General features: G+C 39.7%; 1 protein-coding gene across 1 annotated transcript in view; it reads right to left on the reverse strand.

Moving 5' to 3' along the window:
• The window catches only part of alk (ALK receptor tyrosine kinase), a 414012-nt gene that overhangs the window by 50754 nt on the left and 349226 nt on the right, over positions 1 to 14032 (reverse strand). The window contains exons 7-10 of the mRNA XM_031757275.2: positions 8360 to 8494; positions 7333 to 7436; positions 5137 to 5309; positions 2169 to 2263 (exon numbers count right to left, since the gene is read on the reverse strand). Of these exons, the coding sequence (XP_031613135.2) occupies positions 2169 to 2263; positions 5137 to 5309; positions 7333 to 7436; positions 8360 to 8494 (507 nt within the window). The remainder of the gene's footprint in view (positions 1 to 2168; positions 2264 to 5136; positions 5310 to 7332; positions 7437 to 8359; positions 8495 to 14032) is intronic.

The following is a 14032-nucleotide window of genomic DNA, read 5'->3' on the forward strand; positions in this document are numbered from 1 at the left end:
GATCACTCCTGGAAATCACATCTTTTGCTGAGCTTCAGCATCTCCCATCAACCAGTCTGATTGATAGGCGATAAAAAGTGACTGTGTCAAGTGTAGCAGTAGGTAATAGATACTGGGTCCAGATTAAGAACTTGCCATCTGAGAAGTGAGTGCAACAGGAATGAGTGATCCTTCAGCACTGCCACACCAGTGCCTCTGCTCTGGAGGACATAACAGGCAAATTGTTGTGCAAATATCTGCTGGAAAACTTAATCTCTTTAAATAAAGAGTCCGTGATCCAGAAAGCCTGTACGGCACAGGGTGAAGGTGACAAAGCTCCAGCCTGGATCAACAACAATTTCTCAATCATATACACCAGATAAAGCTACGCTATCTGATTGCATTTCAGAGTTACGGCAGTAGTGTTGAGATTATATCTCAATTTGATGAAAAAATTAATCATCTAACGGTGATACAGCACAGATTCTGTTTGCCATCCACATTTATTTTTTCTTTTACATTTGCATGAAAAGTGCTCCTTAAATAGCATGCTTCGGTAGCTCACGCAATAACTGAACAATTTTCAACATTTTATCTTTCATTGCGTTGTTGTAATTATATCAAAGTCATAACACTTTTGCATTATTCATTAATTTCATTTTTGTTTCCAATTCAGTTTAGTTTACAGAGTGGGTTTGCTTGTTTCATTTTGTTATTTTATTATTGTTGAATCAAGCACATCATTAGTTCAGGTAGGACACAAAGTAAATCTCAGGTGTGATCCCAGAATATCAGCTGTTCTCAAAACCAGCCCACACAAAAGCTGATCGTCTGATACCTTTCTATTAATTCAACGGGGTGTAAAGGGAAGGCTCTTTAAGCTGCTTTAGCCTGCCCTACCCTGCAAGCCGCTATGCAACCCACCTCTACTACGATTCCTCCTTTTAGGCTGTGTTTGACTAGATCAATGTCATATCTGTTGTCCCTGATGCCTGCGCACTTCAGTGCTGCCTCCAGCTCTCCAGCCGTGCGCGGAAGATCCCAGAGGCGAACCATGCTGCCAAATATAAATTACTGCAGATGGTAACATCAATCTCTTGTTGACTTCAGTGGTCCTGAACTAAATGTTTTTTTCCCCACACCTTGTTTTTGACTTTTCAGTGGCTATAGGAATCACGTGTGATGCCACAAAAAGCTTGAAATTGGCCAGTGTTATAATCAACCAACTATCACGAGATATCAAATTAAACCCGGGGAAAACAAACAACTGTCTGTCTGTGGGTACCACTCATGCCCTTGTCTTTTTTGTTGTTGTTTTTTTGCCCAGGGTGAAGGCACTGTTATATTTAAATAAAGTTCACATCGTCTGAGCTATATTCAGGCAAAGGATGCTCTCACACATTACTATTCAACTCACAGTTCAAACTGGTTCCTTCTGATAGGCACAGATGGAAGGAGGCACTGAACTCCTAACCTTTCATTCTCATTCTTACATGGTTGTCATCTCACTCGTGTTTTTATACTGATAAACCATCTCAATTATGACACAAAAATATCTGGAAAGGTGACGGAAAGCTTGACCTTTATAAGCGAGCAGTGTGACATTGGAACATAAGCCCTCGTGAATCAGCAAGCACCAGTTCTGACATTTCAGGACACGTCCGAGGTTCTCAAAGAAAGTGCTTTAAGGAATTTACTATTACATATCATTTCCATAGAGATCTGTCAGTCTGTCTAAAGGGAAAGCAGCAGTACATTTAACGGAGAGAGCAACAGGGCAGGAATCTTTACTGAGAAGTCCAAAATAGGTCTTACGAAAAATCTTGTGCAAGCATGTAGCGTGCCATATTATGGGTAGGAATAAATAAATAATGACAAAGTAAATCCTTGATGAATTCTTCCAAAGGTTTAAACTGATGCTCACTTAAGTCTCATCTCTGTGAAACATGAACATGAGGCTGACCTGTATTGATTATTAATTGAATTGCCTTGGGTAACTTCGACTGTTTGCTTAAGTTTCTCTGAAGTAGAAATTCTTTTTTTACTTTTTATCCTCCCCAGTTTTTCCTCTTTGTACATGTCACGGCCAATCAATCAAGCAATCAGTCAAACAATTTCTATAATTCAGCCACAGCCTGATAAGTAATTACGAAAAAAAGGAGGAGTAAATGCTTTTTAAAAACACTCACATGCCAAGAAGCAGTCCATGCTGAAAGAGACGTTGTCCACAGAAATAGCAGAACCGGGTCCAGGACCATTTTCAGTGCTGAAATAGAGAAAGAACCTGTGGAGAGGCAGATGAGTTTTAACATCTCACAACCTGTGAATGGTGAGACAGCTTCTGTCTGAAATAATGAGAGAGATAATTTATTGTGCTTTAAGAAAACTGCCACTGAGAATTGGCTTTTGAGAGTGTGCATTGTGTGTCACAAGGTTAGCTATTTAACAGATGAAAAAAAAGGGCAGTTTGACTTTTATGAAGATCAAACTCATTGTCATGGTTATAGTTAAACATATATAAGAGAAGAGCTTTAATCGCAAACTTTCAAGGCGACACTTTAATATTTTCAAGGCTTCTGTCTCACCAGATGTTAGGTGGAAAAACTGATCTCACATCTGTATGGTAAAAAGAAGAAGTTGGATCAAAGCCTGTATGTAGCCACCATGATGTCACCCACTGACTCGGAAACTGTTGTTTATTGGAGTCAGAATCTACCATATTGTGATGAAATGACTGAGTGCTAATGTATGAGCTAAACTGAGCAAGCTTGAACCTCATAGCCTCTTATTATCCTAACAGATCACTTCGCTCTCAGACTGAAGGGTTACTTATACTTCCAAGAGTTTTCAAAAGTAGAATGGGACGCTGAGTCTTCAGTCCGTAGGCCCTCTACTACAAAACCAGCTCCCAGTTTAGATTTTGAAGACAGACACTGACTCTACTTTAAAGTTAGGATTAAAACTTAAAATTTGTAATTACCTTGAATCACCCCTTAGTTATGATACAACAGGCCTAGGCTGTTGCTGAGCTTCCCATGATGCATTGAGTGATTCTTCTTTGCTCATCTCTTTTCACTCCCTATGTTTATACACACACTTCTGCATTAATCATTACCAGTTATTGCATTCTGACTCTCTCTCTCCTTTAATTTGCCTGTTGTCTTGTTTCTCTCTGTCATCTCTCTTTTCTCTCATCTCCAGCCAGTCACGGGAGATGGCTGTCCCTCCCTGAGTGTGGTTCTGCTGAAGGTTTCTTCCTGTTAAATGGGAGGTTTTCCTTTTCACTGGCACCCGGTGCTCACTCATACAGGGTTTTGTGGCACATGCACAGACTGTATGGCTACATTTTAGAATTATCAGTTATCTATTCATTTATTTTTGTAACAGATAACTCAGAATAGTGCTAACTAACACCCACCCATCCTCTCAACCTCTTATCAAATTTAGGGTCAAGGCGGAGCTGGAGCCTCTCCCATTCTGCCACAGGCCTAACACAAAGAATCAGCCGTTCACACCTCGATATCTGCATCCACACCTAAGGCCAATTTATGATCACTAATGAACCTAAGATTCATGTTGGACTGTTGTGAAAAAGCTTGAGTCCCTGGAGAAAACCCACACAGACTTAGTGCTAACTAAGCCAATGCTATGCTATCCATATGTACAGCCCACTTTGATCTTATATTGGCCAGACCAGTAAAACTCCCCTTCTGTTGGTGTAAAGAAGTTTATATACACAAAAGAAAAAGAAGGGCAATTTCAACAGCATTTCTCAGTTCTTCAACATGATAAAGAAATGCTCCTTTACTAAATGAAAGAAATCTGTCAGCAAAACTCTCTGGACTTAAATAGTAAGAGCTCAATGTGTAAAATTACAAAAGTGTTTTGCAGAATGTCCTATAATTATAAAAGAGAAAGTTTTTGTTCACTTGCAGAAAGATCCCTTTAAAATATAAATTTCTATAGTACAGTGAAAAACTAGAACTTATCTGTAATTTAATTGCTATGTTACCTAATTACTTTGGTGTAGTTTGAATGGCAATGGGAGAAGTCTTTTTCAGTAGAAAAAGCAAAAAACTTTTGAAAATACACTTAGAAGTCCAAAATTGATGCCCTAACTCACATTTTCCAGTGGGCCAGATTGGAGTCTGTATCAGGCCAAAAGTGAATAAGTGCATTTGCCGATTGATGCAGCAATGGCAGTTGCATAACCTGTAACAGATAAGAGTTCTATAAATCAAGAAACAGTCACGGCTTGGTCCCGTTGAGTCAGCTGAGGTTTGTGTCACTGTGATTTATTTGGGGTTTTTTCAGTACATTACACCATGCCAGCCCACATATCCTGCATGTTCTTTACTTTCTGCTATACCCTGACTTCTGCCTGCACTTTAAGCTGTGTTTCTGATTCTATTTAAGCTCTACAAAGGTCACTGTGCAAAGTCTGGCAGGTTCACCTCGTGGTTACGGACATGACATTCTAATTAAGAGCACAAGCACAGCTGACTACATAACCCAGGAATCAAAAATTAATCACTCACAGGGGAGCGGGATTATCCAAGCTTGAATGGCAAAGAAACCCCCAGTCAGGCAAACAGAGATGAAATACCGTATCTGGAGTTTCTTGTGTGTGTGTGATTTTTTTCTTACTTTTTTCTATTTTTTTTTTAAATTTCTCTCTTCAGTGAGGGGAAATCAGGGCCGTAGCTAATTGGAAGGCATAGCAAGTGGAGAGAGCCTTGTGTATTGATTTATCTTTTTTTCATCACAGACAAGTGGAATAAAGAGTGGATATTTTGTACAAGTGTACACATGGCAGGTCCATTGTATAAGACTGGGGTCCCTATGGGATTCATTAGTTTTGTGAAACTGAGAGGAAATGTTCCCAGAAAATGGAATGAAAATGCTGAAAATCTGCATTTATAAGGAAGAACTTCTCTATCATGTTTCTTAAGACTTCTTTTGCTGTGGGAGCGCGTTAGTATTTGTGTGAGCATGTCAGAGGTTTGTTGGGATCAGAGTCGGATGACTGACGATGACTGCTCTTAAACACTTCAAAGTGGAACTGCCAGTTTGATGCCTTCAGACAGTCCAAACACGTTGCCTTGATATAATCACAGCTGCCTGACATGCGGTGAAACAGGCAAGCACTTGTCATACCAGTCTGCCAGCCCGTAAAGGGGAAGTGTGACGAGTTTCCAGCCTCTTTCAGATTTGGGTTCGGTGGCTGAATGCCAGAGTTGGCGCGGCTTGTCGGGGCCTGTGCTGTTCTCCACGATCCACAGAGACAGCGCCCCCTTCTGGAAGTTCGCGAAGCACAGCCAGAATCGCACCTGTGAAAGTAGGATGAGATTTGAAATGATCACTGTGCACTACAGCTTAAAACAGAGCTGCGTTGATGATTTCTGAGACATATAGTGAGTGTTAGTATAAATATAACTATAAATACACCAGCAACTTTAACGTCCTTTGAGCATTTTAGAATTGAAGGAAACCAGCCAAATGTGTTATCAGTCAAGGGGGAATGCATTTAAAATTGCACTGAGATTAATCAGTAACAGCCATCTGTTCACTTCTAATTATTCTAAGATTAATAGAATTCAATCAGGATTATAATTTGGGTTATTTTGCAGCCTGCATGCTTCAACACATATCAGCCGAACACTGTCTTTTCCAGGAGGGATATGCTGGGTCTAAACCTGCTGAAAATTAAACAACACACAGGCTGTCACGAGAATTGAACAGCAAAAGGAAGTCTCAGGATGTGACCACGTCCCTCTCCAGCGTTTCTTGAAGCCAAGAACATAATTCTTGTTTCACCATTTAAGTGGAACAGATGCTGACTTAAGCCTGATGACTAAATTCAGCACTTTTAGGATGAATGCTTGCATTGTGCCAATGGATGGCAGGTTTTGGTTCTTATCAACTGCGAGACCACATGGTGAACATTTAAACATCAAGATTACAGGCGCCGCACCGTGCACACTGGGAATAACATGAAAGTGAAAGCGGTCTGTAGCTAATACCCAAAGCTAATATCCTCAACAAAGTTGTCCAAGAGCGGACAGGCCAGGCTGAACAGCACCGGTTCAGTGTAGAGAGACGGATTTAGAGCGTTAATCTGGAATCATTGCTAATCTTTGGCTGCGTGCCAAGAAGCTGTGAGCAGCGGCGCATTACGGCCTGCATTGCTCTCCACAAACCTAAGACACCTCTGATGTGCACCTTAAGAAGCAGCAACATCACTTTTGTTGTTTTGTTTTTCTTGTTTTTCTTCCCGTCTTTTTTCTTTCCTCTATGGAGTTTTTCTCTGTGTTTTTCTTCTAAAGTTGCGCTAACTTGCTCTCTTGTTTTCCGACCTTTTTGACCTTTTAATCAGCTCAGCATATCCAACTTAACTTCTTCCATGTGCACAAAAGGTCAAAGGTCGCTGTGCTGAGAAATATTAATATCTGACTAATCAAAGATGCAGCAGCATCAATCAAGATGTCAAGTACAGAAGGTTTTTTTTTTTTACCTGGAGACCTGCTCTGTGCATATCACGATCTTAATAATGCATCACTTGCGATATGTGTGAACCTGTGACTGACGAGGTCAGCCTCACTGTCTCTCAGGGTCTCACAGGAAATACAGATGGCTCAGTGCTAACCAGCTGTCGTGGCTGGTTACTGCTTGATTTCCAAAGATGTTACTGGGATCATATTCAAGAAATAAAGTAAGTCAAGGTTATATGCTGATTCAAAAACATAAAAATGCTATTTAAGTGGCAATTTTTTTGCTTATTTGTCATGAATATTTATATTTTATTTCAAAAAATCAGACAATCCTATGTTAAAAAATAACTCATCTTACATTTTCAAAGTAAAAACAGCCTTACTGTGTGTAATATGTATTAGCTGGAATTAGCTGCCTAACAAATCAATAACAAGTGTACTGACCTGCTAAAACTTAAACTGCAAACATTAGTATATCTGCCGTGTATCATTCTTAAAGGTAAAGTGTATATCATCAGGTAAATATAGCATCATGGAGAGTTAGAGCTAACAATGACAGCAGTCCTGTTCTCTTTTTTAAATAATTTAGTTTGGGGTTAAAATTCAGCTCTGCACTATTTCAAGCTGCTTTAAAAACAAATCAGGTGGACACACTCCAACCAAGTCTCCGGCTTTTACCTGTTGATAAAGTCTAGTAGGGGCACCTGTCCTTTCAGCTGAGATATGGATGATTATCAACTAAAGCCACATTTTTTTTAAAGAATCACAGCAGTTGTTGGTAGTTTGTAACATTTGCCCTTGGTTTGTTCTGAATGTGAGACTGGAAAGACAGACCGAGTGAGCAGTATGTGGAGGAACTCACGGTGCACGGAGAGTTTCTTAAAGGAGGAGGAAAGAGAGGACTCCTCAGTAATGCTGAGCCACGCTGACCTTTAGACTGGCCTCCCTCCACAGTGAATGTAGCACCTTTAACACACACACACATCCATAACAAAGATAAGTGTCAGAAATGTAAAATCTTTTTTGATTTATTTATTTTTTTTGCCATTTGTCTGCCAGCGAGGTTACTCAAAACCTACCTGGGTGAATTCAATAAAAAATAATGGAGAAGAGGAACAAAGGAAAAGCTCATAAAATTTTAGGCATTTTCTGGATCACATTGTTTATTAGTGCAGGGCAGAGCACTGGCTATACTTGAGATCATTTTAAAACTCTAAGGGTGGGGATCACAGAGTATTACTTGATAGAATACTGTCATGAAACGTCAACCACAATACTCATGGTATAACAGTACATGTATTGCTAATTGCATAACAAAAGGAAGATTGGAATATTGATATTTTGTCTTATAATGCAATGTTAGTGAAAATTTAGAAAGGTGACAATAATAATTTGGTGACCGTTTTGATGGGTTTCCCCTGAATTTTCTCTATTCTGAACTATAACTGATTAAACTAAAGGCTTTAAACTCTCACCCCAAAGGTTATGATCACAGTGTAAAATTACAGTGCTCCATTTATAGTTCCCCCACACTCTACCGCTGAGAGATATGCAAATAGTTGAGAACAAAAACAAGCCACAGCAAAGCAAGACTTTAAAATCCCATCATGAGACCCACTTGAGTCACTGCACTGATGATGAACTGGAGTCACAAGAGTCTACATGCTTGAGCTATATTGAGATGGGCTGTGTTTTCCTTCCACGCTCACAAATTCAAGACTCAAATATTCAAAATTAAGATCAAGTGAAAAAAAAATGCCCCGATAACTCGTTTGAAGTCAGTTTCAATGAGGCCACACTGCTCAAACTTAAAAGAGCCTGCAAACGAGTCATCTCACAGTTGGATCAGAGCTGTGTTCGTGATGTGATAAAAGGCGTGTCTGAGCTACCTGATGATGGGCAGGTCTGTCTGGTTGCCTTGACTGGTGACTGGAGTCTTTTCCAGGAGAGACCGCGGCCTGTTATTGACTGCCAGCTACACTCGCCCTCTTCAAAAGAGCAGTAGCTGCCATTGAGAAAACGGCCTGGAGAGAGACAGGAAAGAATATATCAGGGGAGGAGAGGCAAAGAAGATAAGAAAAGCGAGGGGGGGAACATAATGACTGGACAGGGCCAGCAGCAGGGTGAAAGAAGAAAGTGGAGTGAACACTGCCAGCCAAATTTTCAAGGAGAAAAAGGACAGGGCTAGGGTGGAGGCTGGCGATCAAGGAGTTGAGCGACAGTGAAGGCAAGAAGGTTGAGAGGAGAGAAGCACAAGGGGTGCGGACTAATGGCTCACAGGACTCGATGTGTTGGGGGAAATTAGGACTGAGCTGTGGTGAAGGTGGGCTCTCAGACAGACACTAGAAACAGAAGCAGAAAATGGAAGAGCCCTGATGTGTCTAGAGGGGGAGACAGGAAAGAGTCTGAGGGGAAATGAGAAAGCTGAGATGGTGACATTTCTTTTGGGGATGCCAATCAGCTAGAAATTTTGCAGAATGGCACAAGCAAAGTGAGTCTGCACATCAATAATACAGTGAAAACGTTGGAATTATTGGGTTGTGTAGCGGGTACAACACAAGCTAAGAGAGGCGTGTGTCTCCTTGTTACAGTTTCATAGCCAGAGCTCACAATCCAGGTGCTTACCAATTACCCTTCTCTGACTGAAACATTTGTGCATACATGAAAGATAACAACTCAATTTACGATGCTATGCTGTGACATATGCTATAATAAATTCCATAATAAGTTAGTCATTTTAATAAAAAAATAAATATTTAATTAAGGCTGACACACCACTAAGATGTTTACTGAATAAAATGTGTCAAACCCAGAGAACGCCATTATGTAGTCCTGATTAACATAAATGACTGGGAGGCAACAATGTTTGGAGAAATAAATGAACTCTACTACACTGTCCTCAATTTGCATCTCCTGGGTCTTGGTGTTTCTCAAGTCATAGCTTACACTTGTTCGAGTGAGGCCAGACATTATTAGAGTTGGCATTTATCCGGTGTTGTGCAAATTTAAAGTTCGTACAAGTACAAGCTACAAATGTGATGGTTACCTCACACAGAGAACATCATAACGTCAAGTGACTCTATTAATCTCCCCAAACATCGGTATTATTTAATCAGTATGGATTTTTTCTCCCTCTCAGTTAATTTTAATTGAACCACGCACTCTATTATACAGATATTTCTGAAGCAAGTTTCCATGGGATTATTTACTTCTCTAAAACTTCCCCAGGCCAGTAAAATGTTTTGAGAAAAATGGTTAATTCTACAATTTTCCATGGTTTTCACTGGCACATGAATCCTTCATAACAAATAAGTGCAAAACTGTTGAGTTACAAAAGCCATTTCTCCTCTTATGCTCCGTTATATAGCTGACAGAATACATTAGAAACAATTTTAGGTAGTGCAAGTATTTCAACACCCAGTGTTCTATCAAAGGCACATTTTCATAATTCAGTCTTTCATTATCAGGACAATTTTCTTCAGCCTGTGCTTCTTTACAGAAAACAGATTAAAAAAAATAATAAAGTCAGTGAATTGCTGCAAATGCACCGTAATGACAAGAGTCAATCATACATACTGTTATAACTTGGCCTTTTTGTGATTCTTAACCTGAAAAGTTTTACTTCTTGGCTAAACAAGGATTTTTTTAAAAAAAAAAGCTACTCTGTTGGATTTCAGACTGCATTAACTTACATCAATAAAACAAGCATCCTCTGTCAATTTCACCCTTTCCACTTTATCTTTGGGCCGGCAGAAAACTGATTTGACTCTGGCACATCACGTCAGTCTTTTACGAAGTCACTCACTTCTCTCGGGTGCAACAAAATGCTCCCGGCTTAATAGACGAATCGCTCGCTGGCACGTTTGGAGGAATATTTGAGTCAGTTCACACCATCAAATGATGCTAAGCCCAAACAAGTCAAACTGAAGCTAGCACTGTCCTCCAAGAAGGACAATGAGTTGTCCTTAGATGCTTTAAGCGCTGCTGAATTTTTAAACAACTTTAGCTGACAGTTTCAAAGTTTCCTCTATAAGTTTGCTTTATGTTCCTTTCATCCTGAGTTCCTGTCTGCGAGCGCCTATTACCTGTAAGAGACTGAGTGATGTGGTACCGCTATGCTTTTTGGAAATGACCTCATCCAGATAATGGGAAGGAAAACTGGCTTGAGGAGAGATCATACAGCATGTATTTTTTAGGAAGCAAAACAAGGAGAAACAAAATGTCTTTCTTCAAAAACATCAGCTCTGAAATGCTTTTTGTTATTGTAGAAAACACCAAAAGAGCAGTTTTACTTTTCAACACTAACAGCAACAGCAAATTCATAGGGATATTTCCTGTGATGTTTTTGAAGTAAACAAAAAGCTTCTCTGGACTTTGTGGGTAATAAGTATATTTCATGTTCTTGCCTGTCTTGTGATGAGTCAGTCCTTGTTACATAAACGCCTTAGACAGAAAGTCTGTTTATACAAAGGGAAGAGATTTAAACTCATATCATGCTTGCATAGAGGAATCTGTGATGATTTAATCTTTATCAATGTCATTCACTTTCTAATGTCACTTTCATTCGAATGTCAACACGACTTCAGTGCTGTTTGTCATGGCAATTTGACAAGAAGACAGTTTATAACAATCTGCACTGATGTTTTTTGGGACACTTGTCAGGGTTTTTTTTTGTAATATAGCAACAAAAGCAAGTGGAGTGCTTTTAAAGCAGCTAATCACTGCAGACACATCGCCATGCGAAGCAGTTTTGACCTGGTTGGTGCGAAAAATGCCCCGCAAAAATCTTCCAAGCCTGTGTCCTTCAGTATGTGAAGCAAAGATGTCTATGAATACGAGCAGCGAGAATTTCATCTAATTCTTCTGAGGTGAAACTAAAACTTGATTACTTGACTTCTCCCCATTACATGGAGGCTCTGCATACATGCCTGTGAGCAAATTATGAAGGTAACCCGTTGCTCCTTATCTGACTTTATGGGCTTCATCGAATTATTACAGGCTACAACATTTTGATTTAATGTCCATTAATGAAACCCCAACTATTGTTAACCATGCATTTAGGCTTAAGCCTCTTTATAAAGAAAAAAAGGTTGTCTAACATATCAGCAATGGTTGAATGCTGACTCCAATCTTCTATTTTCAGTACAGTTGTACAGAAAGTCATAAAAACAGATAAAACCCCCGCACTTAACTTGAACTTGAGTTTCAATCTGGCTTCTGAGTCTCGACAGCCAGACTGAGATGAATATGATATGTCTAGAGGCCAGCAAATGCTTTTAGTTACTTGATCAGAGTGCTGTTTCTGATACATTTGATCACCAAATTCTTTTAATTTGCACATTATATTGGTAAGGTTTTGAACCAGTTTGCCAATTAACTTTCTGGCAGATGGTTCTTTGTAGCAACAGATGACTCGCTAAGCACCCTACGAAAATAAATTTTTGTGCCTTTATTTTTCTACCTCTGCCAAAGGAGGTGGGGCTACTGTGTGCAGTTGCCGTTTCTTTGTTTGCCTGTCGGCAGAATTAAGGAGAATACTGTCAGGTTGATTTATATTAAAGCTGTTAGAGAGGTGCAGCACAGGCAAAGGAAAAAATAAATAAATTTCAGAAATCAAAGTTTTATCTTTTGGGCTCTTCATTCTAAAATGACAGATTAGAGCAACTGAAAATGAAAGTTGAAACAAGATAAGTGATCAGATGTGTTACGGTGAAAGAGTCTGTATTGAAATGTGGTGTGAGGTGGGTGGCATGGTGCAAACTTCACGGTTTGGCGAGGAGGTAGGGGACCTGAAAGAGTTTACAAAATCATCAGGGTTTAGGTAAGAACAGACACCGTAACAACCACATTAGGAGCTTCTCCTCCATTTTTCATGGTTACAGTAACACCCTAATGGATTATTAGTCGTTATGAAAAACAACTAGCACTTCACTACGATTATTCTGCCATAAGAATGTGTCTTTAACCTGTTTAAACAATCACCCAGTGTTGTCGTTTCTCTTGCGGTGTCATCAACATACACGCCAGGAGAAGAAAAGAAAATGAAAAGTAATCTGTCTTCAATTTTGCAACTTTCTACCGCATAGTGACTGCACACAGGACACCTGGTGGGAGTCAACCTGTCTCCAAACAATCACGGTGTGACTCGGACTGATTGGTGAAAGTCTGGAAATAACTGCTGCTTAATTAATAAAAACAGAAACGTTGCCAACATTTTCCAAACTAGCAGAGTCAGTCTGCACCAGTGAGTGTAACGTATCTCTTTGCAGCAGCGGACTTAAATCAAGTGGTTGCATTCTGCTGAAATATTCTTATGTAAAAACAAAGTGGTTGTCATACTGCAATTAAATTCTTGTCTTGCAGCAACTATGTCAATATTTGTAGTGGAATTTCAGTTTCAGATCTATGAGATTCTGGTAAATGTAAATTTCTTTGTTTGTAGACGGCAAGAGATTTGTGATTTTTGTCAATTTATCATCACAAACAGACTCCATCTAATCGTAACCTTGACCCCATGCAGTCACATACTGATAGCAGACTGACTCCCTAAAAAGCTATCAAAGCTACCACAGATAAACAAGCAAATAAAACCATCAGCACTGGCCATAGCAATACTGCAGCAGAGTCTCAAGCATTAGTACTGTGAATTACTACATGGATCCAGCTTTAACAGCGTTTCTACACATGAGCAGGTAAACTAATGTTGGAAAGAAGTGGGGTGTCTGCAGGATTTCAGCAGACTCAGGCCAACCAGAGGAAGTTCTCTAACAAAGAGTGTAGGATGTGTTCATGTGTAATGATGCTGAAGTAGGATGGTGAGGAAGACCCACAGGGACTTGGTTTTTCTTATATGTCAGGAATCTTTGTGATTGACACATGCTAAGTTTGTTCCTCCTGCCTCTTTCTGCTTTTTCCCCCGTTAATGAGCTGTGCAAAGCTCATGGAGGATTTAAATAGATCAAATCCGATGACGATAACTTGTGGATATATCACAGAGAATAGCGTATCAGAGAGGAAACGCTGTGATTTAGCCAGCAGGGGTGATTATTACGAGTTGTAGTGATGTAAATGGAGCAAATATAGAACTTAAGCTACAGTAGTAGAAAAACAGAGTGCAAGGATAGACTGATGAATGAACATATGGATAATTAGCCCTTGTCCTTAATTAAAAAGGATAAAGACTGTTACTTTTAAAAAAGCAGAGACGGAAACAGAACCTTAATTCAAAGCAAATGACAGCTGGCCTTCATGCCTTCATGCACTCTCAGCATTACAAGAGCACAAAGTGGAAAAGGTGTGCGGAAATGCACTCAGAACAATCAGCCTCTCTCTGCAGAACCCATTAGTTTGTGTCAAATATTACACATGAGTTTCCATGCTCTGTTTGTTACTGATGCACGAGTGTGCAGCCACCAGTCTGATTAATGTCTTGAAAACACAATTCAGGAATATTGCTACGACGTGTACAAACCGGCTTTGTGTTTTACTGATTGTTACTTATGCTCAGATGTCCAAGTAAATCTTCTGAAATCAAAATGTTACATACACATTGTATTCAAATG

Source organism: Oreochromis aureus, linkage group 19, assembly GCF_013358895.1.
Source record: "Oreochromis aureus strain Israel breed Guangdong linkage group 19, ZZ_aureus, whole genome shotgun sequence".
Classification (NCBI taxonomy): Eukaryota; Metazoa; Chordata; class Actinopteri; order Cichliformes; family Cichlidae; genus Oreochromis; species Oreochromis aureus.